Raw genomic sequence first — 26,083 nt, 5'->3', positions numbered from 1 at the left:
AGTGGCAGAGTGCTAGCCTTGAGCAAAAGGAAGCCAGGGATAGTGCTCAGGCCCTGAGTCCAAGCACCAGGACTGGCAAAAAAAAAAAAAAAAAAAAAAAAAAAGAATTACAAGTTAGATATGTAACTTTCTTCAGATAATTATACTAACGATTCTGTGACGGCCACATATTCATGCTTGTGCATGTAAGTGTGCTTACAAGTATGTGTCTGTTTGTTCTTTGGTTCTTAATTCTTTTTGCTATGTGGCTTTTTCCTCTCAGGCTAATGTCACAACACATCTTTATCACTGAACTGAACAGGACAACTTAAGGGTTTAGCTTTGTTATGAGTATTGCACAGTGCAAAGAAATATAAGTGTGCCAGCTATTCTATAGAACATATCATTAAATTTATCTTGTACTTTCTCATTAAGAAATTGTATATACATTTATCAGAACTAGGGAAGGGAAGGTGAGCATCAAAATGGAAAAACAAAGGGTAAAAGGCGAACCAATGCAACAGTAATACTTACAAGACAATATACTGTAAACCAGCTGTACAATCGGGAGGGTGTTAGGGCAGGGGGAATGTGGGAGAAAAATGAAGGAGGAGGTAACAAGTTTGATAAGAAATGTACTCACTTCCTTACTCATGAAACTGTAACACTTCTGAACATCATTTTGACAACAAATAAAAAAGGAGAAATAAAAAGAGAAAAAATAATCCTCATTTAAAAAAAAATAAAAGAAATTGCTTCTGAGATGCCTTATAACAGATAAGCAGATCCCAAAAATGTGGTACCTATACAGAATGGAATTTTACAGTCATTAGAAATATAATATGTCACTTTCAGGGAAATGGATGGACCTAGAACCTATACGGTAAAGTGAGGTAGGCCAAATTCAGAAAGAGAAATGGCACGGTTCCTCTCATATCCAGAAGCTAGATCTAAAATACACCAGGACATAAAATTTACATAGGACTTTAGGCATTCATACACTGTGAGACCAAAGGAGGGTCTCTTAGGGGGAACACAATTGTCCATTGCTTATGTGTACATAATCATAAAGTAATATTTATTAAATTGAACAAGAAATATAAATTGCTTTTGTACATATCTCCATATCTTGTGGGCATTAGATATATGTATAAATGTAGTTGTTTTCCATTCCCATTGTTTTGATATTTATTTCTATTCAGGATCATAGACAAAGACTATATTAAACACAAATACATTTATCCAAATTCTTCCTCATTATTTGTCTTGCTTTCCAGAAGAGTAATCTACCATGAAAACAAAATTCTTTCTCTTCATAAAATGCATATTTTTTTCTTTGGGGGGTATGCACACAGAGATATATACACACGCACAGACACATGTATATTTGTAAAAGTTATGTACAGAGGAGTTACAGTTACATAAGTCAGGTAATAAGAAAATTTCTTTTTGGACAGTGTGAACTTTTCCCACATTTTATCCAAGTATTTCCCTCTCAATGCCCCCACCGCAGTTTTATAGTTCAATTTCTAGTATTACTGCTGTGTTTTTCATTCATTATCTTATTATTTTGTGCTTTCCCCAAACCTCCTCAAAACAGGTAAACTTACATACAAGAAAAAAGGTAGAAAAAATAAAAATAGTGACAAAGGAGGGAAAAAAAGAAAAACAAAAGAAGAAAACCTCTTGTTTCCATTTCTTTGATTTCATTTCATTAAACAGCATTTTATATGGCCATATGCACATAGCTGTTGAACCTTTGTGATCCTGTCCTAAGCATATCCACCTTTGTTCTCACTGTGTGATTGTCTAAAGTCCTGTATAATTTATCATGTCCAAGTGTACTTTCTTTTGTCTTTAGCATCCAGTGAATTTACTTGTAGATTTATAGGCATATTCTAGTTGCAACAAATGAGGGAAACCATGCAACCTATGTTTCTTTAGGTCTGGCTTACTTCACTTAATAAAACTATTTCCAAGTCTTTCCATTTCCTTATGAATGGTACAATATCTTTCCTTTTGGTGGCAGCCTAGAATTCCATTGTGTATATACCATGTAGTCTTGATCCATTCATCCACTGAAGGCATCTTGGCTATCACAGACAACACTGCAATGAACATGGTTGTACTGGAAGTTTTAATCTGATTTCTTCTGTACTCTTTTGGATAAATTCCCATTGGTGGAATTGCTGGGTCATAGAGAAACTCTATGTTTAGTCTTTGAAAAACCTCCATACCAATTTCTTGAGTGGTTAAATAAGTTACTTTCCCACCAACAGTGTAGTAGCATTCTGTTTAGCCATCTCTTGACCAGCTTCTGTTACTGTTAATTTACTTGATAGTGGCCATTTTAACTAGGGTGAGGGTGAATTTCAATGTTGTTTTAATTAGCATTTTATGGCCAGATATGTTGAACTTTTCATTGCATGTATTTTGGCCAGTCTTACATCTTCTTCTGAGAAGTCTGTCTTTAAATGCATATGTTAACTGGGCTACATCTTCCCTAGTCGAATTAAACCCAAGTATATGTTCTTTATGTGTGTCTGACTTTTACATGTATAGGATTAATATGATTCAATCTTATTTTCTCCAAGTTTCATCTTTTTTCCTTCTATTTTCCCAAACACCAAATAGAATCTGCTAAGTTACAACAAATGCTCATCCTCACTGTATCCTCATGTATTACACAGCATAGTGAACAACAGTGCTTGATTAATTGCATCACCTCCAAAATCCACTCTCCTTGTCTTTGCAATACATGGATCCCCTGACACAGGGGATCAAGGAAAATGTACCCTCTGACTAGTGATATTACAAGCTTACCATGGCTAGCTTTTAAATCTTCACATTCTATATTTTAACAAATTTATAGAACTGATTATGCTTTGTACCTCCTAAAGGTGAGGATCAACTCAGATAGTGCTTCTGACAGAAAGAACAGCAAAATTTTGCTTATTATAAAAATAGCACTTCTTCACCCTAATGGAAAGGCAGGCATGTCCTTATAAATTAACTAATAATGTTCATGAGTGCCCGAAACAAAAGGGTTTATTTTGGCTTTGTTTGCCTATCCAGGTGGAAATTTTCCAAACTGTCAACTTTCCCCTTGGGTTATCAGTGAAAGGAAAGAAGTTGGGGAAAGATGGCATGGTGAGGAATGATTGATCCAAAGGGAAAGGAAAAGCTTCTCAAACTCTCACTCCCTGGGCCATAAAGCAGATGGATCTTTAAAGTGACATTGGGTTCTGGAGTGAAGAATGGCTGTGGCATGAATATGATTATGGGCCACAAACTTGAGGAGGTGTGGGAGGTGGCACAGGACAAAGACATATGCATTCAGAAAATACAAAGTCAGACATGAGATGGAGGATGGTATATGACATGACACCAGTGTGTGTGTCGGGGGGGGGGGGGATTATCTATCTATCTATCTATCTATCTATCTATCTATCTATCATCTATCTATCTATTTATCTATCTTTCTAGTGGTTAATCAATGCCTGGGCTGGCATTGAACCATGACCTTCAGATTTCAGCCTCCTGAATAGCTAGGATTAAAGATGTGAGCCACCAGCAAAGACAATATTACTTCAGGAAAAATTTCTATTAAAGAAATACAGAGTTCTGAGAAGACATGCACAACTGATTTCTAAAATAATCATGGTCAGTGGTTTATCTTGGTGATGCCAGAACACTAGCTTCTAACATACCAGACTAATTTTCTTCTTTTGTCCATCTGATTAAAAATAAACAAATAAACACCAGTCCCATAGAATCCAAAAATTACCACATTCCATTAAAAATGCTAGTTTATATGTTCCTGCTCTATGAACAGAATGCATGACAGGCACTTACTTTGCTCAGCGCCTATGAAAATATTAAATAGAAATAACCATCACAACTGTCAATAAAACTGAACATACTTAAGAAGTCAGAGCAGCTACATGAATCCCAGAAAATTTTTGTCAGTAATACCATTATTTTATTGTATTGTTTTCACAGTTTGAATTATTTAACAATGTAGTGGTAAGATAAGCTTTGTAAAGCATATAAGATATAAAAGGCCAAGTGCAACAAGTTGGTCCTGAGCTCCTTCTTATAAACAGGTTGATATCCTGTGCTTCCTGTGTATCTGGTTAGACATGAGACACAGATGTAATTCTATAGCAGTAAAAAGTATTTCATCTCAATTACATACCACTTTACAGTATAGAATAAAAGCACTATTAAATAGGAAAAAACTCACCATATCAGTGTCAGATACTGGGCCAAAACTGGTCACGTAGATGTTTGTGAAGACTTCAGTAATACTGTCTAGTGGAAGGGGATAAAAAAAAAAGAGTGATTATAGAAGTTACATAGTTAGAGTCACATGAAATAGGAAGATTTGAGCACCTGAATTTTTTAGAAAGCTGGGTGATAAATTTAAGTCCTGCTTTGCATTTTCTTTGCAATGTTCACAAACAACATAAACTTGTATCTAAAAATATTCTGACCTTATTTGGAGAACAGATTTGTACTCAGCATTGTTTTTGGTCAGACTATTGTTTAGTATAAAAATATTTTCCAGATTCCATCTTAAGTAAACTCGTAAAAACAAATTCATCAGCAGTAGTGACAAGAAAACATGGTTATTATAAAATATAGTTCTAAGTGTGATGTTTAAAATAAGGACTTCAGTCTCTCTTTGCATGAAGAAGAAGATCAGGACCTTGCACTTGCTAAGGAGGTATTACAACACCACAGTCATGTCTTCAGCCCACTTTTAATTGGTTATTTTTCAGGTTAGAACTCACTTTATGCCAACTTGACCCATGATCCTCCTACCTTCCTACTTGTGTTTCCCTGTGTCCCTGGAAATTGCAGCTGTATTCAACCACATCCCACCATCCTCCCACAGCAATTGAGTGAGATGGGGTCTCAGGAAACTTTTGTATGGATTGGCCTGAAAAAATTCTCCAATACCAACCTCCCAAGGAATTATAATTATAGGCTTGGGCCACTGTATTCAAAATATGATAGTAGAGACCTATGATTTTATAGAGATGTACAAATCAGTATGTCTTATCTATGAATCACAAAAATGTTACGCATAATTATACTTCACATTATTATAAAAATACTTACTGTTCAGCAGCACAGAAGTAAGTGTAAATACCTCATTAATCATACTAAATTACCTATAAACAAATTTACCTTTAAATATACTTAAGAATACCTGAAGTGCAAAGATTGAATTTTTGGTAACCTGTTAACTATACCACAATTAACTAAATGCTGTTATTCCCATGCTTTAACATGTTAACCACTTTTTGTTTGGTGTTTGATCTGTCTCCCCAACCATATTCAAGCTCTTTAAGAATACATAGTGTACCACTTCTGTTCATATGATAAAAGGAATGCTCACTATATATCTGTTATGTGCTAGATGTTGTATACTTGAATAAGTAATCCATTTCCACCATGGTTGACAAACTTTTTCAGAAGTATTTCATCAGCATTGGAAGTGCACATCCATCACTGTCATTACTCACCAGGAAAGGGCACCTGATGTTCATGAAAGCAGGGAACCACGTTGAAAATTTAAGTAATAAGTTCTCAGGGAAGTAACAAAGACAAGCACAGGTAAAGAGTGAACCTGAAGAAAGCAGTAATTCCCAGCCCACCAAAACTTCCGAAGACTAAACAGATCTCCGATGAAACATCCACCACAAGTTTCCTGAGAATAATTGATTGCCAGATAATATCTTTGGCTCTGTAAATACCACCAGTGTGATATGTGAAAGAAAACCTACTTATAGATTTCTCTGTAGGTGAAACCTTGTGAGCTGATACTAGATATTTTAATAGAAATAAAGATGGGGGAACAGCATAGAAGAAAATTCCTTAGGGAGAATCATCAGACACAGAATGGCAGCTACCACTAGAAGAGAAGAATGGTCAGCAGCAGTGTACTTTGGGGACAGAATGAATTTCCCATATTATAAAGATGATCCTATTCATTTCTAATCAGAATTTGATTAAAGTGGTTGTTGAATAAATCATATTATTCCCTTTACTTTTCTGCATATCTAAAATACTTCACAAGAAAGACAAATAAATGTATAAATAGTACCAAGAAGAGTTTAAATTGACTCATAAAAATCACCCTTCACTGAGTAATTCAGTCAACAATAACAGTAAAAAATTCCTTTTTCTTCCTTTGTTATTGTTTTTGCAAAAGTGGTGTTCAGAGGGGATACAATTATGTAAGTCAGGTAATGAGAACATATCTTTTTGAACAATGATACCTCTTCCCTCGTTTTCTCCCAATTTTCACATCCTGATCCCCTTCCCCCACGAGTTCTATAATTCATTTTCTTCCCTCGGTTATGGGGCTTGAATTGAGGGCCTGGGCACTGTCCCGGAGCTCTCCAGTTCATGACTAACACTCTACCATTTGAGCCACAGAGCCACTTTTTTTTTTTGTGGTTAATTGGAGATAAGTTTCTCACAGACTTTCCTACCCAGGCTGGCTTTGAACAGCAATCCTCAGAATTCAGCCTCATGAGTATCTAGGATTACAGGCATGAGCCACCAGTGCCCAGGCAATAATTCATTTTCAACATAGTGCTATATGCATTTGTTCACCCTTAGTCACACCATTTCTGTGTTTCCACTTCTCCAAAACAGTTTAACGTACATATATTACCAAAGGTACACAAATCAAAAACAGTGACAAAGGAGAGAAATAAAAAGAGCAAAGCAGCAAAAATCTTTTTGTTCCCATTTCTTGGAGTTAATTTAGATAAACATCATTTTATATAATCATATGCACATAACTATTGAGCCATGGTGATCCTCTTCTAAATCTCACTGTGTGATTGTCTAGTGTCTTGTACATATTATGTACATGTCATGGACATGTCATGTCCAGTGTATTTTTGTCTTTTTCAGTCCTGTTTGTTTACTTGTAGATTTATAGGCACATTATAGTTACAACAGAGAGGGAACCACGAAACCTTTGAGTCTAACTTACTTCATTTAATATACTTTTTTCCAATTCTTTCTATTTACTTATGAATTGTACAATACATTCTTTCCAAAGGATGTGTAGAATTCCTTTGTGTATATTTTCCACATTTTTGGACCATTAGTTACGTTAGGGGCACCTGGGGTGTTTCCAAAAGAGAACTCTGCTACACTATTGTTAAAAAGGTAAACTTGTTCATCCAAACTAGAAAGTAATGTGGAGGTTCTTCAAAAGACTAAACATAGAGCTTCCCTATGACCCAATAATCCCACTCCTGGTTGTTTATCCAATAGATCACAAACAAGGCCACACTAAAGCTACCAGTAGAACCATGTTCAGTGAAACATTGTTTACCATAGACAAGACATGGAATCAACCTAGTAAAACTTCTTTTACAGAAATTTTTGAAAATCTTTAAAGAAGCAAATAAAATAGAGAGCTAAGACTTCTAATTTCATCAGATGCATTAAAATATTCAAGATAACAAATTGTACAAGAAATGTACCCACTGCCTTATGTATGAAACTGTAACCCCTCTGTACATCACTTTGACAATAAACAAGTAATTATTAAAGAAAAACTCAAGAAACAAAGAGTAAGTTTAGCAAAATCTCTGCCTATATAGAAAAGAAAAGTATTTAAAAATCATAGTTCAATGATGAGAAGACAGTATAGTCACCCTAAGAGAAGCATCTTGGAGGAAGATGGCTGAATAACATTCATTCTTTTGTGGTTTTGAAAAGTGGGAAGCCAGTGAAGTGCAGGGAGAATGATTTTGGAAATAAAGTTTTTATGTGCAAAGTCAAGACAAACAAGTAGATTTGACTCATGAATATGGTTGTAGTATGCAACAGTAGAGATTGTATTAAAAATGACTAATATGCCCTAATTATAACAATATAATCTCTACATTCAAAGCAACAGAGGATTTCCTGAAAGGACACTGAGTTAAAAAATTTTCTGGCCAAAAATAGATTACAAATGGTAAGTTATATTTCATATGCAAACTAAAAAAAATGAGACTAGTGATAGTTTTTTCACTATAGAAGATGTATAATTCTGAAGACAAGAGAAAGAATAAGAAAAGTAAATAGTTAAATCAAGACAAAAGTAGATTAGATTGTTCTTAAGGTGATATTACTGAAATGAACCCATCCATGTGATTATCAGGGGATTTTTAGAAGCTGAGATGAACAATTACATTAGAACTATGTAGGCATAAGCCCAGTGGGAGAAGGATGGAATGTGAATGGATAGTGAAAACATGAAGAACAAATGTACTTTTTCAATGTTATTTTTAAATTATTTTTATTATCCTTTAGTAGTTGTAGAAAGGAGTTGACATTTAGCAAAGTGTATGGATACAATATATCTTGTTCAATATTTCTGATGACTTCATGAATAGTTGGCCTGGACCAGATAATATAATATATAGTAGCAATTAAACTTTCCAAGCAAAACACTCAAATATTTGGTCAGAGCAGTCTTTGATAGATATTAGATCTCCATGTTACTTGTGCCAAGTCCTACAGCATAAAATCCTTTTAAAATTTATTTTCCCCAGATAGTCATAATAGGATATTCAAGGTTACAAAATATGCATGTGTTTTTCAAGGATAAAATATAAAAGCATAGAAGCATTTTAGAGTTTTTTCATTATCAAATAACTTTGAAATGCATATTTACTGCTTTATCTGGTTACTATGTTATTCTCAAAATGGAAAATACCTTCCCTAGATAAGCCCAACCTCTCCCACTTCAGTGATGTTTAATCCTGGGACAGTAACTTTGCCCCAAGCCATGTACAATTGAACTAGAGAGTTGCTAAGTGCAGAATTATTTGTGTCTGTTTTTTTCTTATTAAAAATATTTTTCTGATACATCTATTTTTATTTCATTATCTAATCTTTAATAATATAGTTAGTAGCAAAACATGAACAGATTTCATTTTGCACTACTTTGTGCATTGAAATACTTTTGTACAGCAATCTTGAAGGAAACTACCACAATAAACTGGAAGACAACTGGTGTTCCAAGGCAAATGTGTATGCACATAAGATTAAAGATATTTTTACTTCTAAATTCCTATCTATACAATTTTCTTAGAATGTGTTCTGTGATTTTCTGTTGTAATGTTGGCTGTAATTTCTATTCCTAATCTCTCTCACACAGAAGTCTGATTTTCTAGTCTACTATTTATTTATTTATTTACTTATTTATTTATAATGTGAGTCTAAATGAACACCTATTGAAAAGCAGTTAGGCTGGATCCATTTTTTAAAAAGATACTGCAGTTACAATAAGTACTTAAAATGCTAGATGCATATGGCTGATCAGGCTTGTTGCTTCCAATGATTCATCATGGGTGTGTGTTTTCAACAGAATCTAATACATAGGGGTTTTTCATTGTTGTGTTATTAACCTCCACAGTGAGGTTCTCCCATTGCATTTAATTTTAAGTTTTAACTGTTTAACTTACTCTTTCTCTTTCTCACTCACTTGATCTCTCTCTCTCTCTTCTTTCTCTCTATCTCTATCTCTCCCTTCCTCTCTCTGATCTATGTTCACTCTCTCACTCTCTGGATCTTTGTTCACTTATATATGGTATTTGCACTTTATTCTCTATCACTATTAATATAATGAGCCACAAGTGAACACTGTAATTCAAATTGCATCTCCATACTTCAGCTCTGGGTATTCTTGTTCCTCCCTGTGCCCATTTTCCTTTGGAAACATAGCCTCTATCATCCCCTGTAATTCGTGTATGTTATATAAGACAAAAATTAAACGAAGTAGAAATTGTGATATTTGGGAGTCTAACTGGTATATTTCAGACAGAACCCTAAGGGAACCTCTGAATAAATACTGTAAAGTGGTTTACTTTAACTAATTCAGCCTATAAGATATGAAAGATGTCTTATTGGGAATTTGAAATGCATTCCCAGAGAGCTTAATATGCTTTTTTACTGGGTTAGAGGAACACCTTAGAAAACATTAAGATTTTGGTCCTTTTCTTCTTGCAATACTAGTAATTTAACTTGGTGTCACATTTGTTAGATAATTCAAACACTTGAGTCATGACCCAGTCCTGCTTTTTCTTGAATTGTTTAGTTTGGTTTTTCAGATATATTCTCTCACTAAATTTGCCTGACCTGGAACCATTATCCTCTTACTTCAATTTTCCAAATACCTGAGATTACAGGTAAATACCAATGTGCCAACAGAAAATATTCATTTTTACCCAAATAAAGGAAGCTGTGAGGTCAACATCTCGAGATAAAAATAATTGGATTTCAAATTTTATGCCTCTATCAGAAAGAATGACATTGCCCATTCGTAAGGAAATGGAAGAACTTGGAAAAAATTATACTAAGTGAAGTGAGCCAGACCCAAAGAAACATGGACTCAATGGTTTCCCACATAGGGAATAATTAGCACAGGTTTAGGCTGTCACAGCAGAGGATCACAAGAGCCCAATAGCTATGCCCCTATGAATGCATAAGATGATGCTAAGTGAAATGAACTCCATGTTATGGAAATGAGTGTTATATCACTGTTGTAATTACTCTCAACATGCCATGTGAAACCATAGCTTCTTTTGTTGATGATCCTCTTGTACCCCTTCCTGTGGTTGTACTCGCACTATCACTGTATCTCATCTGAATACACTGGATACTGTATATACTGGTACTAGAACTAAGGAAGTGAAAGTGAATATCAAAATCAAGAGACAAAGGATAAAAGGCCAATAGACTAAAAAAGCAATACTTGCAAAACCATTTGGTGTAAACCAACTCAACAACTCATAGGGGAGAGGGACTGGGGGAGGGGAGAGGGGGGAATGAGGGAGGAGGTAATAAACAGTACAAGAAATGTACCCAAGGCCTAATGTATGAAACTGTAACCTCTCTGTACATCAATTTGACAATAAAAGAAAAAGAAAACAGAAAACAGAAGAGAAATAGGGGAGCAGTATAAAATCTGGGAAAAATGGTTGCAGTGAGATAATGGTATTTTTTTCATAATTGCGCAGTCTTAAACAACTAGTTATGTGAATATAATCCTCTCTTCCTTCTACAAATTAAATGAATTAATTTATATGAAATTGCCTAAGACAAGCATATGGAAAGCAATAGAAAAATGTTTCCTTTTTATTGCACATGTTTTAACTGGAGAATTCTAAGCTGTGGATGCTACTACAGAGGAACCCCTTCCATTAAACAATAACTGCACAAATTACACAACTTCTACAAACCTATGTTTCTTCTTCGCTGAAGCAATAACAACAACAAAAAAGTAGAATGAACTACCTCATTGGATCTGTGTGAAAATTAAGGCCATTAAGGAAAATCTATGATGGTAAATAATTAGACCAGAATACTGATCAGGAAGGGAAAATTTAAAAAAAAAAAAAAAAAACAACCCCAAAGTTTAAGGAATACAGTTTCAAAAGTGATTTAGGAAATTGGACCTAGAAATTAGACCTAGGAAATTAGACCAGTAAAGAAAAGGTTAGAAGACCTGAACTTAAAAGAGAATAAGTACAGTTTCCAAAAGATTGGGTAAATGTGTTATAAAGACAATTTGCACTTCTACAAAGAAGGTAGTTCAAATTTCTACTCAAGTAATCCAAGACCTAGAAAACATTCAGAATGCAGAGATGTAGAATCTTTAAGCAGAATACTCTCAGAGGAAGAAATTCATGCAGATGCTAATCTGGGAGTGAAGCTATAAGTGCAAGAATGACTCTGAAGAAGTCTTGGGTAGATTTTGAGGGGAAGAAGAGTCTAGCAAAATGGCAAAAGAGAAAAAGGAATGTCTTGGGTTTTCTTCAGGGAGAAGATAGTTGCATATCTGGCAATGCAGATAAAAAGTGCTGAGGCAGAATGGGAAAGGATGATCATGCAGAAAGAGAAAAAATATCAATAACAAACTTAGCTTCATGCATAAGTACTTGGTGTATTCATTAGGAGGATTAGTAATAGATATCTAGAGGGAAAAAAGAATAGGAACATACCATTGACTAGACTAAGAAACAGTAGGGAGAAATAAACCCACCCTTCTGCGCTTAATTGACTTTGAGCTAATTACCAAGAGTACACAATGGAGAAAGAAGTTGCTTTAAACAAGCACAGCACATTTGACTAACTGACATCACAGGTAGAAGTATGAAATTATGCCCTATTATATAGCAAACAGCCAAAACTAGGTTCAAGATTTAAATACAATCCTGAACTTGTTCAATGATTTTAAAAAAAGAAAACTGGTAAAAGCTAAGGTGTACCCAACTAAGCAAGGATTTCTTTTGTGTGAGCTCAAAAGCAGAAACAATACAAGAAAAACATAAAATGCATCAAAATAAAGTGTTTTCAACACAGCATTTAAAGAACCAACTAATATTGAAAATGTAAACACAGAATGGGAGAAAATATTTGCAAATTTTAATTAGATAAGGGGATGATGTCAAACCAAATGGTGTAATTTCTTAGAAACACACAATCCAACCAAAAAAACAATAGGTAATGGGGACTATAAATGGAGAGGAGAAAGTTTAGGGGGAGGGCCATAGACAAATGAAGAGAGGAGAATGTAATTATAAAAGTCAATGAACATTTTACAAAATTAAGAATATTGATGAATGAGGTTGGGAGGGATGGAGAGAATGATAAGAGAAATGACATTGATCAGGATATAATGTATTCTTAAACTGCTTGGTTGACTGGCAACTCCTTTATAAAACTACTTAAGGTTAGTTTTTAAAGGAAAAACAACTCAATAACAGGAAATTACATAATGTAAATTGAGACAATGACCTGAATAGATACACACACACACACACACACACACACACACACACACACACACACACTCAACACATTTAAGTATTTGGAAATTGAAAACCAAAAATCTCAATGAGTCTATCTTTCTTCCAAGCTCCTTTATCAAAGATTAAGTAGGCATAGTTCTGTGGGTTCATTTCTGGGTCTTCAATTCTGTTCCATTGGTCTTCAGGTCTGTTCCGGTGCCAATACCACGCTGTTTTTATTACTGTAGCTTTATAATACAGCTTGAAGTTGGGTCTTGTACTTCCTCCAGCACTGTTCTTTCTGCTTAGGAGTGTTTTTGCTATTCTAGGTCTTTTATTGTTCCATATGAATTTCTGGATTGCTTCCTCTATTTCATTAAAGAATGGTGTTGGGATATTAATGGGTATTGCATTGAATTTGTAGATAGCCTTTGGCAATATTGCCATTTTGATTACATGAATCCTCCCAATCCAGAAGCATGGGATGTTTTTTCCATTTCCTTAGTTCTGACTTAATTTCGTTTTTCAAGCTTTTAAAGTTCTCATCCAAGAGGTCTTTCACTTCTTTGGTTAAGGTTATTCCTAGGTATTTTTATGTTTTGGGGGGCTATTGCAAAAGGAGTTGCTTTCCTGATTTCAGCCTCGGTCTTCGGGTCATTAGCATAGAGAAAGGCTGTTGATTTTTGAGGGTTTATTTTATATCCTGCAACTTTGCCAAAGTTTTGGATCAGCATAGCCTCTTTAATAAATGGTGCTGGCAAAGCTGGTTCTACACATGCAACAAACTAAAACTAGATCCTTATATATCACCGTGCACCAAAATCAATTCCAAATGGATCAAAGACCTCGAAATCAAAACAAACACCCTGAAAACACTAAAGGAAGGAATAGGAGAAACACTTGGGCTCCTTGGCACAGGACGGAACTTCATTAACAAAGACCCAGAAAGGCTATAAATCAAAGAAAGGATGGACAAATGGGACTGCACCAAACTGCAGAGCTTCTGCATGGCAAAGGACATAGCTCGCAAGATAAACAGAAAGCCCACAGACTGGGAGAAGATCTTTACTGGCCATTCAACAGACAAAGGCCACATATCTAAAATATATGCAGAACTAAAAAAATTACCTTCCCCCAAAACAAAACCGCAAAGAACCAATAGCCCCCTTAACAAGTGGGCTAAAGACTTACAAAGAGACTTCTCTGATGAGGAAATGAGAATGGCCAAGAGACATGTGAAAAAGTGCTCTACATCACTGGCCATAAAAGAAATGCAAATCAAAACAACATTGAGATTTCATCTCACCCCAATAAGAATGTCATATATCAAGAAAACGAACAATAACAACTGTTGGAGGGGATGTGGCCAAAAGGGAACCCTTCTTCATTGTTGGTGGGAATGTAAACTGGTTCAGCCACTCTGGCAAGCAGTATGGAGATTCCTCAGAAGGCTAAATATAGAACTCCCCTATGACCCAGCAGCCCCACTTTTGGGTATCTATCCAAAAGAACACAAACAAAATCACAGTAAAGCCACTAGCACAACTATGTTCATCGCAGCGCAATTTGTCATAGCTAGAATCTGGAACTAACCCAGATGCCCCTCAGTAGACGAATGGATCAGGAAAATGTGGTACATATACACAATGGAATTTTATGCCTCTATCAGAAAGAATGACATTGCCCCATTTGTAAGGAAATGGAAGGACTTGGAAAAAATTATACGAAGTGAAGTGAGCCAGACCCAAAGAAACATGGACTCTATGGTCTCCCTTATTGGGTATAATTAGTACAGGTATAGGCAAGTCACAGCAGAGGATCACAAGAGCCCAATAGCTATACCCTTATGATCACATAAGATGATGCTAAGTGAAATGAACTCCATGTTATGGAAACGATTGTTATATCACAGTTGTAACTACTTTCAATGTCCCATGTGTATCTGTAGCTAATATTATTGACGATGTTCTTGTATTACCTTCCGGTGGTTGTACCTACACTATCTCTGTAATCTTATCTGAGTATATTGGGAACCATGTATACTGGTATTAGAACTAGGAAATTGAAAGGGAATACCAAAATTGAGAGACACAGGGTAAAAAAAAGAAAAACAACTATAAAAGCAATACTTGCAAAACTGTTTGGTGTAAGTGAATTGAACACCTCATGGGGGGAAAGGGAAAGGGGGAGGTGGGTGAGGGGGTACGAGGGATGAGGTAACAAACAGTACAAGTAATGTATCCAATGCCTAATGTAACTGTAACCTCTCTGTACATAAGTTTGATAATAAAAATTTGAAAAAAAAATCTCAATGAGATATCCCTTCACAGGGCTGCAAACATGAAGATACTATATGAAATAGGCCTTAAATGTTAGAAAGATTGCTTAGTAAGCATAGGACCTGAAACTCCAGCACTGAATAAATAAATGAATACATAATAAACAAATACTTATCTCCTCATACCTGTCCAATTGGCTATATATCATCATAAAGATGGAAGATAAAAAGGGTTGAAATATACATTTATTTTTAGCACTAGACAAGCCATAGAAGTACTTGAAAAGAAAGTTCTAGTTATGTGAGTAAAGTATGTCTTTCTTTTTCATTATAATAAATAATGATTTCCAGTCAAAGTGTGAGAGTTTAAATTTTACATTAACAAATGTCTAAGTGCTACATGTAACTAGAAGACCTCTAGCCTCTGATCCCAGCCCTGGTTGATGTTTCCTTGTCATTCTTCTCCATGGAGAAGTGTTTTAGTTTATTTCTCACCTAAGGAATTTCTCTGCCTGTGCAGAGCAGACTGAAAAGGCAGAAAAAGAAAAGTTTATGCAATTTGCAGCTAGGATCAAGAAGAAACTGATGGGGCTGGGGATATGGCCTAGTGGCAAGAGTGCTAGCCTCGTATACATGAAGCCCTGGGTTCTATTCCCCAGTACCACATATACAGAAACTGGCCAGAAGTGGCGCTGTGGCTCAAGGGGCAGAGTGCTAGCCTTGAGCAAAAGAAAGCCAGGGACAGTGCTCAGCCCCTGAGTCCAAGGCCCAGGACTGGCAAAAAAAAAAAAAAAAAAAAAAAAAAAGAAGAAGAAGAAGAAGAAGAAGGAACTGATGGGAGGGAAAAAAAAGCTACCTCAGCTTTTTCTCCTCCTAAGATGAGACAACTCTGAAGCATGCTTCACACTATTTCTGTCTCCTCTATATCTTCAGCAATAACATGGTCATTGCTCTGCCTTGGTTTCCATTTCCTCTGGGTTCACTTCACACTCACTGCTAGGGCCTGACATTACTCTTCTCTGACTGCAGCATCAGGAAAATAATGCCAAATGCAAATGTCACTCACATATTCTAAATAAAATGACAATATTACTGATACAGAAAATAAACTAATTAAATCTACTGGAGCTAAACAACCAAGCAATAAGCTGCACCATTCTTCCATCCTGTAACTTCCATCTTAACAGTGATGTGAATAAAGGCAAAGATTTACACTACTAAGGATAAATCAAATTGCACATGGCATTCCTCCAAGAAGATGACAATGCTAATAATTCTTTTCCTCATTTAAAATAACTAGAAAGGCATGTGTATATATCAAGAAGTTAGTCATTATTGTGCATTGCATTGCTCTATAACTGCAATGAAGATAGTTTGCTTCCTAAAATAATTCTTATCATACCTACAAGTGCATTTTTCATTAGCCATTTTCATTAAAGTAACAAGTAGTTATTAAAGAAAGAACTTATGTGAATTTGGTACTTGGTGTTCTTTGCTAGAATTTGAAAGTGTTAAATTTGATAATAAAACTCTTTGTCAGGGCTGGGGATATGGCCTAGTGGCAAGAGTGCTTGCCTCGTATACATGAGGCCCTGGGTTCAATTCCCCAGCACCACATATACATAAAACGGCCAGAAGTGGTGCTGTGGCTCAAGTGGTAGAGTGCTAGCCTTGAGCAAAAAGAAGCCAGGGACAGTGCTCAGGCCCTGAGTCCAAGCCCCAGGACTGGCCAAAAAAAAAAAAAAAGAAGAAGAAGAAGAAGCCAGGGACAGTGCTCAGGCCCTGAGTCCAAGCCCCAGCACTGGAGAAAAAAAAAAAATCATTAAAAAAAAAAAAACTCTTTGTCTTTCAAACACAAAGGAATTACACATATTTGGTAGAAAGAATGGCTCAAACAATATACTGTTGATTTCAATTATCTACAAAGTACCCATAAAGGCAAGAAGAACTTGGAAATATAATAAAATTCAACAGATGTTTTGTTTTACTGCCACCATTTGTCATTCTGAAGGTGTTGGTTTAAATATATATTGATAATTAGGAAAATAAAATGCCAATTCACGTGGAATTTCATGAATTCCACGTAAGATTGTTGGTGTTTTTAAAATTATTTTTATTTTCATATTTTCTGTTTTAGTTTTGAACCGTTTTCATTTTGACCATTTTAAGTAGTTAAAGTTTCTTGATTTTAAAATAGCACGCTTGGCATCGTGAACAAGATCTGTGTATGTGCTTTCAACAGTTCTATTCAAAAGAGTTCTAGATGAGCAAACAAACAAAAACCGGCAAGAACTAAAGATACTGAAATAGGAAAGAAAAAAGTGACTTTTGCTACTTAGTGATAGATATCATGATCTTATAGATAGAGAACATTTTTAAAATCCATCAAACAAAGAACTGATAAATTCAGTAATGTGGCAGGTTATAAATCAACACAGAAAAAAAATCAGTAATATATTGTAGTTATCAACAATAACTATCAGAAAAATAAAGCATTCTTACTTACAGAATTTTTTTAATTAAAATCCTTGACAGTAACCAAGGAGACAAAGATGGGGAAAGGGAATTAAAGATTACACAAATAAATAGAGAAATATTCATATTCATGAATAGGAAGAGTTAATATTGTAAAAATATTTGTACCACCCAAAGTGATCTATGTATTCAGTGCAATTCACACCAAAGTTCCATACTCGTTTTTATGGGGAAAAAAAAGAATCAGATAATCTATTAAAACAAGACTCTAAATAAAAGAAGTCATCTTGACCAAAATAATAAAATTATAATCACCATGTCATCTACCTTAATTTTGAAATCAGCTGGATGCTGGTAGTTCACTCACATAATTCTAGCTACTCAGAAGACTGAGATGTAGAGGATTATGCTTCAAAGCCAGCATCCTGAGCAGTTAGGTTTGTAAGACATCATCTCCAAAGTAAGCAGCTCGAAGATCAATTAGAGGCATGGTTTAAATAGCAGAAGGCCAGCCAAGAAAAACCAAAACAAAACCAAATTTAAAAGCACTATAAAAAGAAACAAATCAATAGACAACACAGATATATATATATATATATATGGTACTGTCATAAAATAATAATTCTCAGTGACTTTCATTAAAATGCTTCCAAGAACACACAATGGGGAAAGAACAGCCTCTTCAATAATTACTGATGAGAAATTTGGCTGCCCGATGCAGAAGAATGACAGTAAAAAATATTAAATGTAAGAATTGAAGGTATAAAATGACATAAATAAAATATTGGAAAAGAAATACTTGGTGTTGATTTGGGAAATGATTTTCTGCATAGGAACCTAGCCACAGCAAGCTTCTGCACAGCAAATAAAAACAATTAACAGTAAAGGGACAATCACAGAATGAGAGAAGATATTTGTAAATTCTACATAGAATAGTTCCTACTCAAAATATATAAGAAAGTCAAACTATCCAAAACAAAATCAATAAATAAAAAGATGGTAATTTACACAGTATACATTTTTCAAAAGAATATATATGCCAGGCACCATTGCCTGACACCTGTAATTCTGGCTACTCAGGAGGCTGGGATCTAAGGATCACATTTCAAAGCCATCTGGGGCAGAAAAATCCCCATGAAACTCTTATCTCACACTCAAAAACTGGAAGCAGCACAAAGAGGCTCAAGGACAGAGCACAGGCCCTGAATCCAAGCTCCACAACTGATAAAATAAAATAAAATTATAAAATAAAAAATATATAAATGTCCAACTAGTCAACAGATACACACAAGAATGTTCAATATCACAAATCATAAGGAAAATGCAAAGCAAAACAAGAGTAAGATATCCCCACAGACTGTTAGAATGGTTATTTCCAAGAATATATCAGAAAAATAAATATAAGCAAGAAGTAGAGAAAGAAGAATCATTGCACACTTTGGGATGTAATATAAATTGATTAAGCAGGGGCTGGGGATATAGCCTAGTGGCAAGAGTGCCTGCCTCGGATACACGAGGCCCTAGGTTCGATTCCCCAGCACCACATATACAGAAAACGGCTCAAGTGGCGGAGTGCTAGCCTTGAGTGGGAAGAAGCCAGGGACAGTGCTCAGGCCCTGAGTCCAAGGCCCAGGACTGGCAAAAAATAAAAATAAAAATAAAATAAATTGATTAAGCAGTTTTGAAAAAAAAGTATGGATAATGTTGAAAATAAGTGCAAAAAATAAAAAAGAATTATCATCAAAAACATTCCCAGTATAGTATGCTACAAAATTATTCACAGTGGATGCTAAATGTTCTCACCACAAAGAATTCATAAGTATGTTTTGCTAATTGTCTCATTTGCTCATTCCACAATGTATACATGCCTGAAACACCACAATGTGTCCTTAAAACACCTTTAATTATTAGATGTCAATACTCTATGGAAGGGCAACTCCTATGTACAGCTACTTATAGTTCAGAATAAAAGCTTTTAAAAATATGTAAACCTAGAGAAAAACATTGCTTTATATTGTAGATAATGTACAAAATATTAAAAGGCAAAGCTGAAGATATCACATCAAGGCAGGCGCTGATGGAGGTGAACAAGTGAAACTGCCTTTAGAACAACTGCAGAAAGCATGAAGACTGCTCTACTTCTTACAACCACTCCATCAGTAGATATGCTGTTCTTTGTCTGATTTCAAATGTGCTCCTCCACTACATTAAGATTCGGCTTAAACAGATGAGGGAGCCAAAGACCTATCTCCTGTCCACAGCTGTCCAGGATGGAAATCTATTTACCAGGACAGGGAAGGCTGGTGTATTGGTTTCCCTTGATTGAATAGGACCATTTGGTTCAACTAACAAAAGTCATCCACAGGGCTGGGGATATAGCCTAGTGGCAAGAGTGCCTGCCTCATATACACGAGGCCCTAGGTTCGATTCCCCAGCACCACATATACAGAAAACGGCCAGAAGCGGCGCTGTGGCTCAAGTGGCAGAGTGCTAGCCTTGAGCGGGAAGAAGCCAGGGACATTTCTCAGGCCCTGAGTCCAAGGCCCAGGACTGGCCAAAAAAAAAAAAAAAGTCATCCACAGCTTACTAAGTACTTTCCATAAGGCTTTCCATAATGAAGGGAATGTTTCCAAAGGTAAGCTCTAGTGGCATTATATACTAATTACTTCCTGAAAGGTAAAAACAAGTACTTGCTGGCTCAGTTCAAGCCTCTGAAAAAGGAAAGTACTAAAGATCTCTGCCAAAGTACCACTTTGATAATAAACTAGATTCTCCTGAAGAGAGTAAAGATGGTGTCCTATTTCATGACTTTTAAGGATGGGCATGCAAAGCACCTGGGGTATGCTAAAATATTGAGTCCAAAGTCCCTTCAAAGGACCCGCTACTACACATCAAGCACAATCAGGTTTGTTAGTAATTTGTAGTTTATTAGTCCCAGTCCTAAAATGTCATGCTGTTCTCATCAAGCACTGACACAAAACAGCTTATTGGCTGTGTAATAAAAGTTTAAAACTGAAAACTGTGTTCATAAGTATTTGTATTTTGGTCCTAAAATTCAAATTAATGAGAAATAGTTCAGGTAGCTAATATAAAAATAAAATACATTTTCTGATAATAAAATGTTTTGTTAAGAAACATACATTGCAGACTCTTAGATGTCCTGAGAAACACAGTATTACTAATATAAGGGATTGAAAGATACATAAATACAGAAATTATTTTCATTAATCCTCCAAATGCTCCTATTGTCTGCAATATTTCTGTTCACCCTGCAAGATAACATTACTCTCTTTATTCTTGGTAGAAATGAAACATTTAGATGTAATTAGTGGTATCATTAAAATACTACCAAACTGCTTTAAATGCATATATACAGGATGATTTTCACATTGAAAATCAGCCTATTATATTTCTAGTATAGTTAAAAAACATTCTCATCAAAGCAGGGTTGAAAACCTTAGAGTTAAGTTTAATCTTTGATTGTTTTTTTTTTTTAGTTCATTCTTAGAATTGAACCCCAAAACTCATAGATGCTAAGCATGACTACTGAGTTATACCCCAGCCCCATAATCTCGCATTCTGACTCATAATCTATATCATTTATTTTTCATCAGGTTATTTAAGATATTTCTTAGTTTTTCCATTATTCTTCATCTTTATTGGTAAAATGGCCTCTAAAGTAGCATCATTAATGTTTTCCTGTGTTGTTGTTAACCGTCTCTTACTTTACCCCCTATGGTGCTACCAGAGTATTCCATCCTAAAACTAAACCTTGTGAAATTTCTCCCCTGATTTAAAAAAAAAATGTTCCCAATGAATCACCTTTGTTCAAAACAACCCAAACCATTCTATATCATGTACCTTGTCACAACAAACTAAACATGTCTACTTTATCTAGTTATGTCTTCCTACTTAGTGCTCCTTCTCTAAAATTTGCTCTCTGCTTAAACTTTGTTCTCAAAAATTCCTGCTCAAATAACACTTCATCTATGAAGTTACATTTGAAATTTCTGGGATATATAATTAGTATTACTGTGAGTCTCAAGAAATTTTTGTTTTCATTTTTTAGATTATTTCAAATAATATAATGAAATCAACATGGCAACTTCCAAGTCATATAATGTTATTAAAAAGATACAGGCTCTACAATCTATTGAAAAATTCAAAGTCTGCTCAAAAACTCTTAGAACTCCATTCTGTATAATATAATATAAACAACCACAGAATTATATAAACAACACTCTAAGGGAAAAGCACTTTATCTTATACTATTTTCTATGCACATTTTTCTTAGAAACATGACTTTTAGATATGAAATTTTTTTTGCTCTCCTTCTTGTTGGATAGCAAATTGTAATCAAGCAAAAGTTCATACCAAACTTGTCACACTTAAATATGTCATAAATCAAAGCATTACTTGTATATCCATGAATAATCTGGCATTGATTACAGGTAGAAAAATCATTGAGATGTAATGGCTGAATTTCATCAATCATTCTTAGAAAAATATTGAAAGCAGAATTCTAGTCTTAGATCCCTCAAACATTAGGCCTTAGATCATTTGTTTTGTTTCAAGTTAGAGTTCTGTCTTTACATTCAAAATCACACATCTTTAATCTACAATATTCCAAACTTAAACGCAGTCAGAACTTTGCTGGCAATATTATAAGCTATTCCTATCTTTTCTGTACATCTCCTGGCTCAGCTTCAGAGACTGTGTGCTTATAGCTCAGGACTTATTGATATTCTAATCTGATGGTAATATCACTTTCTTCTTCACAATAAACTTAGCTTAAAGTGTTATAAAAGGCAAGAAGAAACCAAGTAAAGTAATTAACCTTATCGCATCTCACAAGATTCATTTCCTGCAGCTATGCATAATAGAAAATATTATGATTTTTCTATTCCTAACTTATAATTAGGAACTTTAGGAACTTAAAAGTTGCAAACCTTAGTGCTTGTTTTATATCTGCTGAATTCCCAATGTGAGATAATAAAAGGAACTTGCCACATATTAAGCATTTACTGTATTCATGGACTAGGTTAAACTTTAGAGTTGATCCAAATTTTTCATTATCATCAACCTTGTGAGCTAAGTATCATTGTATTTATAGTTCCCTTTATTTAAATTCAAAAGCTAATAAGAAGCAGAGTTACACTGAAACACGTTTTTTCTCTTATCTATTCTAGTTCTCTTTTTTTTAATTACCTAGTAAGGATTTTTTAATTTATTGCCTTCAAATAGTTGTACAAAGGAGTTTCAACTTACATCTGTTTATCTGTACAATATATCTTGGTAGCCATTAAACTAATAAAATGTTATTCAAAAGCATAACCAGAGGATGGAGATGGATCTCAGCAGTAGATATGAGCTAGCATGCTTTGGTCCCTAGTTTAATTCATAAACACTAAAAAAAATAAAAGGAAGTAAATAGCCAGTACAAGGACAACTCCATTAGTTGGAATTTTATCTTAGGTAGTACCATTATAATCAAATACATATTTACTACAAACTCATCATAAGACATCTTCATATTATTCATTAAAAAATGAAAAGTCATTTAAATTTCCTATCATATCATATCTACTTTATATAGGTAGTCTATAGATACATGATTTACCTATATATTGTCATATATGTCACATATATTTTAATTTTGGTTTTGAATTGTCTCAAATATAACTAAAATAATTATTATACTCTAAATGGGTAACAAAGTCCTAAATGTAGAAAAACAAAGAAACAGATAAATGGATTTTTCTTTTCTGCTTCCTTCTTTACTTTCCTTCTTAAAAGCAAAAGCATATCAAATGCCTGCTGTGAGACTATCTGGTATACTTTGATGATAGGCAATATGTGTCTGAATAGTAAACAAAGAACAAATCATGTGACCCTGGTGGTCTAAGAAAGAAGAGCAAATAGTAAATCAACTTTTGCCAAGAAGTAATTACTAAGACAAAAATTAACAAAGATAAAAAGGTGTGATGTGGGGAGAGGTGCTGAGAAAAAAAGAGAGATGGTAAGTTCTGGACACATATCTGAAGAGAAAAAGAAGGTTCTAGGGAGAGACTTCCCAGGCCATTCTTCTAGTTACAGAGCATGATTCCTTTTCTTTCACTTATTTTATTACATGGTACTACAGGCATGCATTTAAGTTACAATTAAAAGATGAAGAGGGTGGTGGGTGGCAAAAAAAAAGAGGAGATAGAAGGAAAGAAAAAGGGAAGAATGGAGAGATAAGAGAAGAAAATAAAAATGAGAGATTGAGAAAGATACAAAAGGAGACACACAGAGAAAAAAAAACACAATTAATTGTCATTAATGTATATTTATGACAGCTCTCTTTGAAGAAATCGAGGGGATTTCAAGTTTTACTTAGTACAAAACCTGACAAAATAGATGTCTTACCAACTAAGGCATTCAAGTAAGTATATAAATTAGCAATAAGAGGTAACTAATAAAAATGGACTTACTGGACATGAGAAGGAAATGAAAGAATGAAAGAAAATGATCAAATGAGATGAATATAATTCTTGATGGTCTTCTCAAATTCTTTTGGACGCCACACCTACAGTTGCCTATGAAATGCTAACTTTGATTTAAGGTAAATTCTCAAATTCAGCATTCTTTGCAATTTTCAATCTAATTTCGCTTTCTTCTAAATCTGTCTGCAAATTTTTCTTTATGTTCTTTAGAAAAATTACATATATATTTATTTTTAAATGTTTCTGCTAGAAGAATGTAGAGAAACAAAATGTACATTTTACCATTTTATATCAGAATAATTTACAGTGCATATGTGGGTAATATCATTCAACACTTGTACATGGAAAGCTCATTTTCCAAGAAAAAACTCAGACTATTTTTGAAATAAATTCGCATTTAGTATTATTCTAAACCTTATTATATTGTAAACCAAATGGTTTCGAATAAAGTACAGTATAAACTATATTTAAGCTGTATCTTCAATTTCTCAGAGATTATCATCTATAGAATATTACAATGTAAGCATTCAGGTTTCATTTGCATTGAAATACATCTTTTTTCCTTCTTAGTTCTGATACACTATTATAAATAGTTGGAATTTTTCCCTAGTCTAAAATTCAGTTTCTGCTTATGACATGCTACAGAAGTATTTGCCATATAAACTAATAAATTGATATGGCTCCATTCTATCAGATAATTATTGAACCTGCTCAACCCTCATTGTTCTTTTTCCACTCATTCTTGGTAGTGTGTGTGTGTGTGTGTGTGTGTGTGTGTGTGTGTGCATGCACATATGCACACTCCAGTCCTAGAGCTTGATACAGGACCTGAATTCTGTGCCTGCACTTTCGTGCTCAAGGATAGTGGTTAACACTTGAGCCCCAGACCCATGTCTGGCTTTTTGGTAGTTTATTGAAGACAAGAGTCTTAAGAGACTTTTATGCTCCAGGTGGCTTCAAAACAGATCTTAGCCTCCTGAGTAACTAGGATTACAGGTATGAACCACTGCACATAGTTATCTTTTAAGCTGGTTTTATAAAACAAGTGTGGAATAAATCTAGCTCACAGATCAAAAGGATTCACCCCAGATTGCCTTCACTGAACTTAGAACATGTGAGATTTTTGCTGTGTAGTTAGAACTTCACTATGAATAAACCCTTGCCTGCTTTTTGTGCAGAGAAAACCCAGCCAGGCAGTAGATTCCGTGACAGTTACAGCTAAATCAGCATGCTCCATTTGTGCTCAGGCACCCTTCCTCCCAGCTTTCCTGCTTACATCTATGGCTCAGGACTCTATTTACAAATGTTGAACCTCAACATTTTACATAGATCTCTCTGTGACTCACAGATCATGAAAGGCAAAACATAGATACAGTAAGTAAGCTACATAATTAATGTTTCCTGTAGTCCTCCCAGAAATAATAATGTTTGCTACTCCTCTCAGTGTGAACATTTTTATGTATCCCATCTGTAAATGTTCACAAGAATATAAATCCAATACAGAATTGAAATGCATCATTTCCCAAAACACCACAGCAGTTCTCCTCAATTTCTAAGGATATATCACCCATAAAGAGAAGGGAGATCCATTTTTGCCCTCGGTGGTGGAATTTTAGATAGACTTTTGAGGATTTATTGAGTCAGGTAATCAGCCTTTGTCCATTTTCACTGACGAACCAGCTTGTGTCTCTATGTGACCAGAGAACAATGAGGCCTTCCGCAATCAAGAATCCTGTCAGCATCTGTATTGATTTTGGAGAGTGGTGTAGCAAAGTGCCTCAACCAGACAATTTGATGGAGGATGAATAACCCAGTTTAGATGGAGCTGCAAAGAAAAAGGAACACCCCCTTCTCCCCCTTCCCACATTCTCTTCCTTATCTTTTGCCCATACATCAGTGTTTTCCCTGAAAACCCTCCTCCTTTCCTCTCCATGGATCCTCTATTATTTAACACCAACTTCATACATATTGTTTTCAAGATATACTATAAAAATTGAAGGAAGTACATGGATGTTCACTGGTGTACAGAAAAGAAGAAGCTACAAGTT

General features: G+C 34.8%; 1 protein-coding gene across 2 annotated transcripts in view; it reads right to left on the bottom strand.

The window, feature by feature from the left end:
- Gabra2 (gamma-aminobutyric acid type A receptor subunit alpha2) overlaps window positions 1-26,083 on the bottom strand; it is a 134,087-nt gene that overhangs the window by 59,592 nt on the left and 48,412 nt on the right. For both annotated transcript variants that reach the window (XM_048364540.1, XM_048364539.1), the window contains exon 3: window positions 4,226-4,293. In XM_048364540.1, coding sequence (XP_048220497.1) covers window positions 4,226-4,293 — 68 coding nt within the window. The remainder of the gene's footprint in view (window positions 1-4,225; window positions 4,294-26,083) is intronic.

Source organism: Perognathus longimembris, chromosome 16, assembly GCF_023159225.1.
Source record: "Perognathus longimembris pacificus isolate PPM17 chromosome 16, ASM2315922v1, whole genome shotgun sequence".
Lineage (NCBI taxonomy): Eukaryota > Metazoa > Chordata > Mammalia > Rodentia > Heteromyidae > Perognathus > Perognathus longimembris.
Note: the sequence above shows the minus strand (reverse complement) of the source record. Positions and strands in the feature narration are given on the sequence as shown.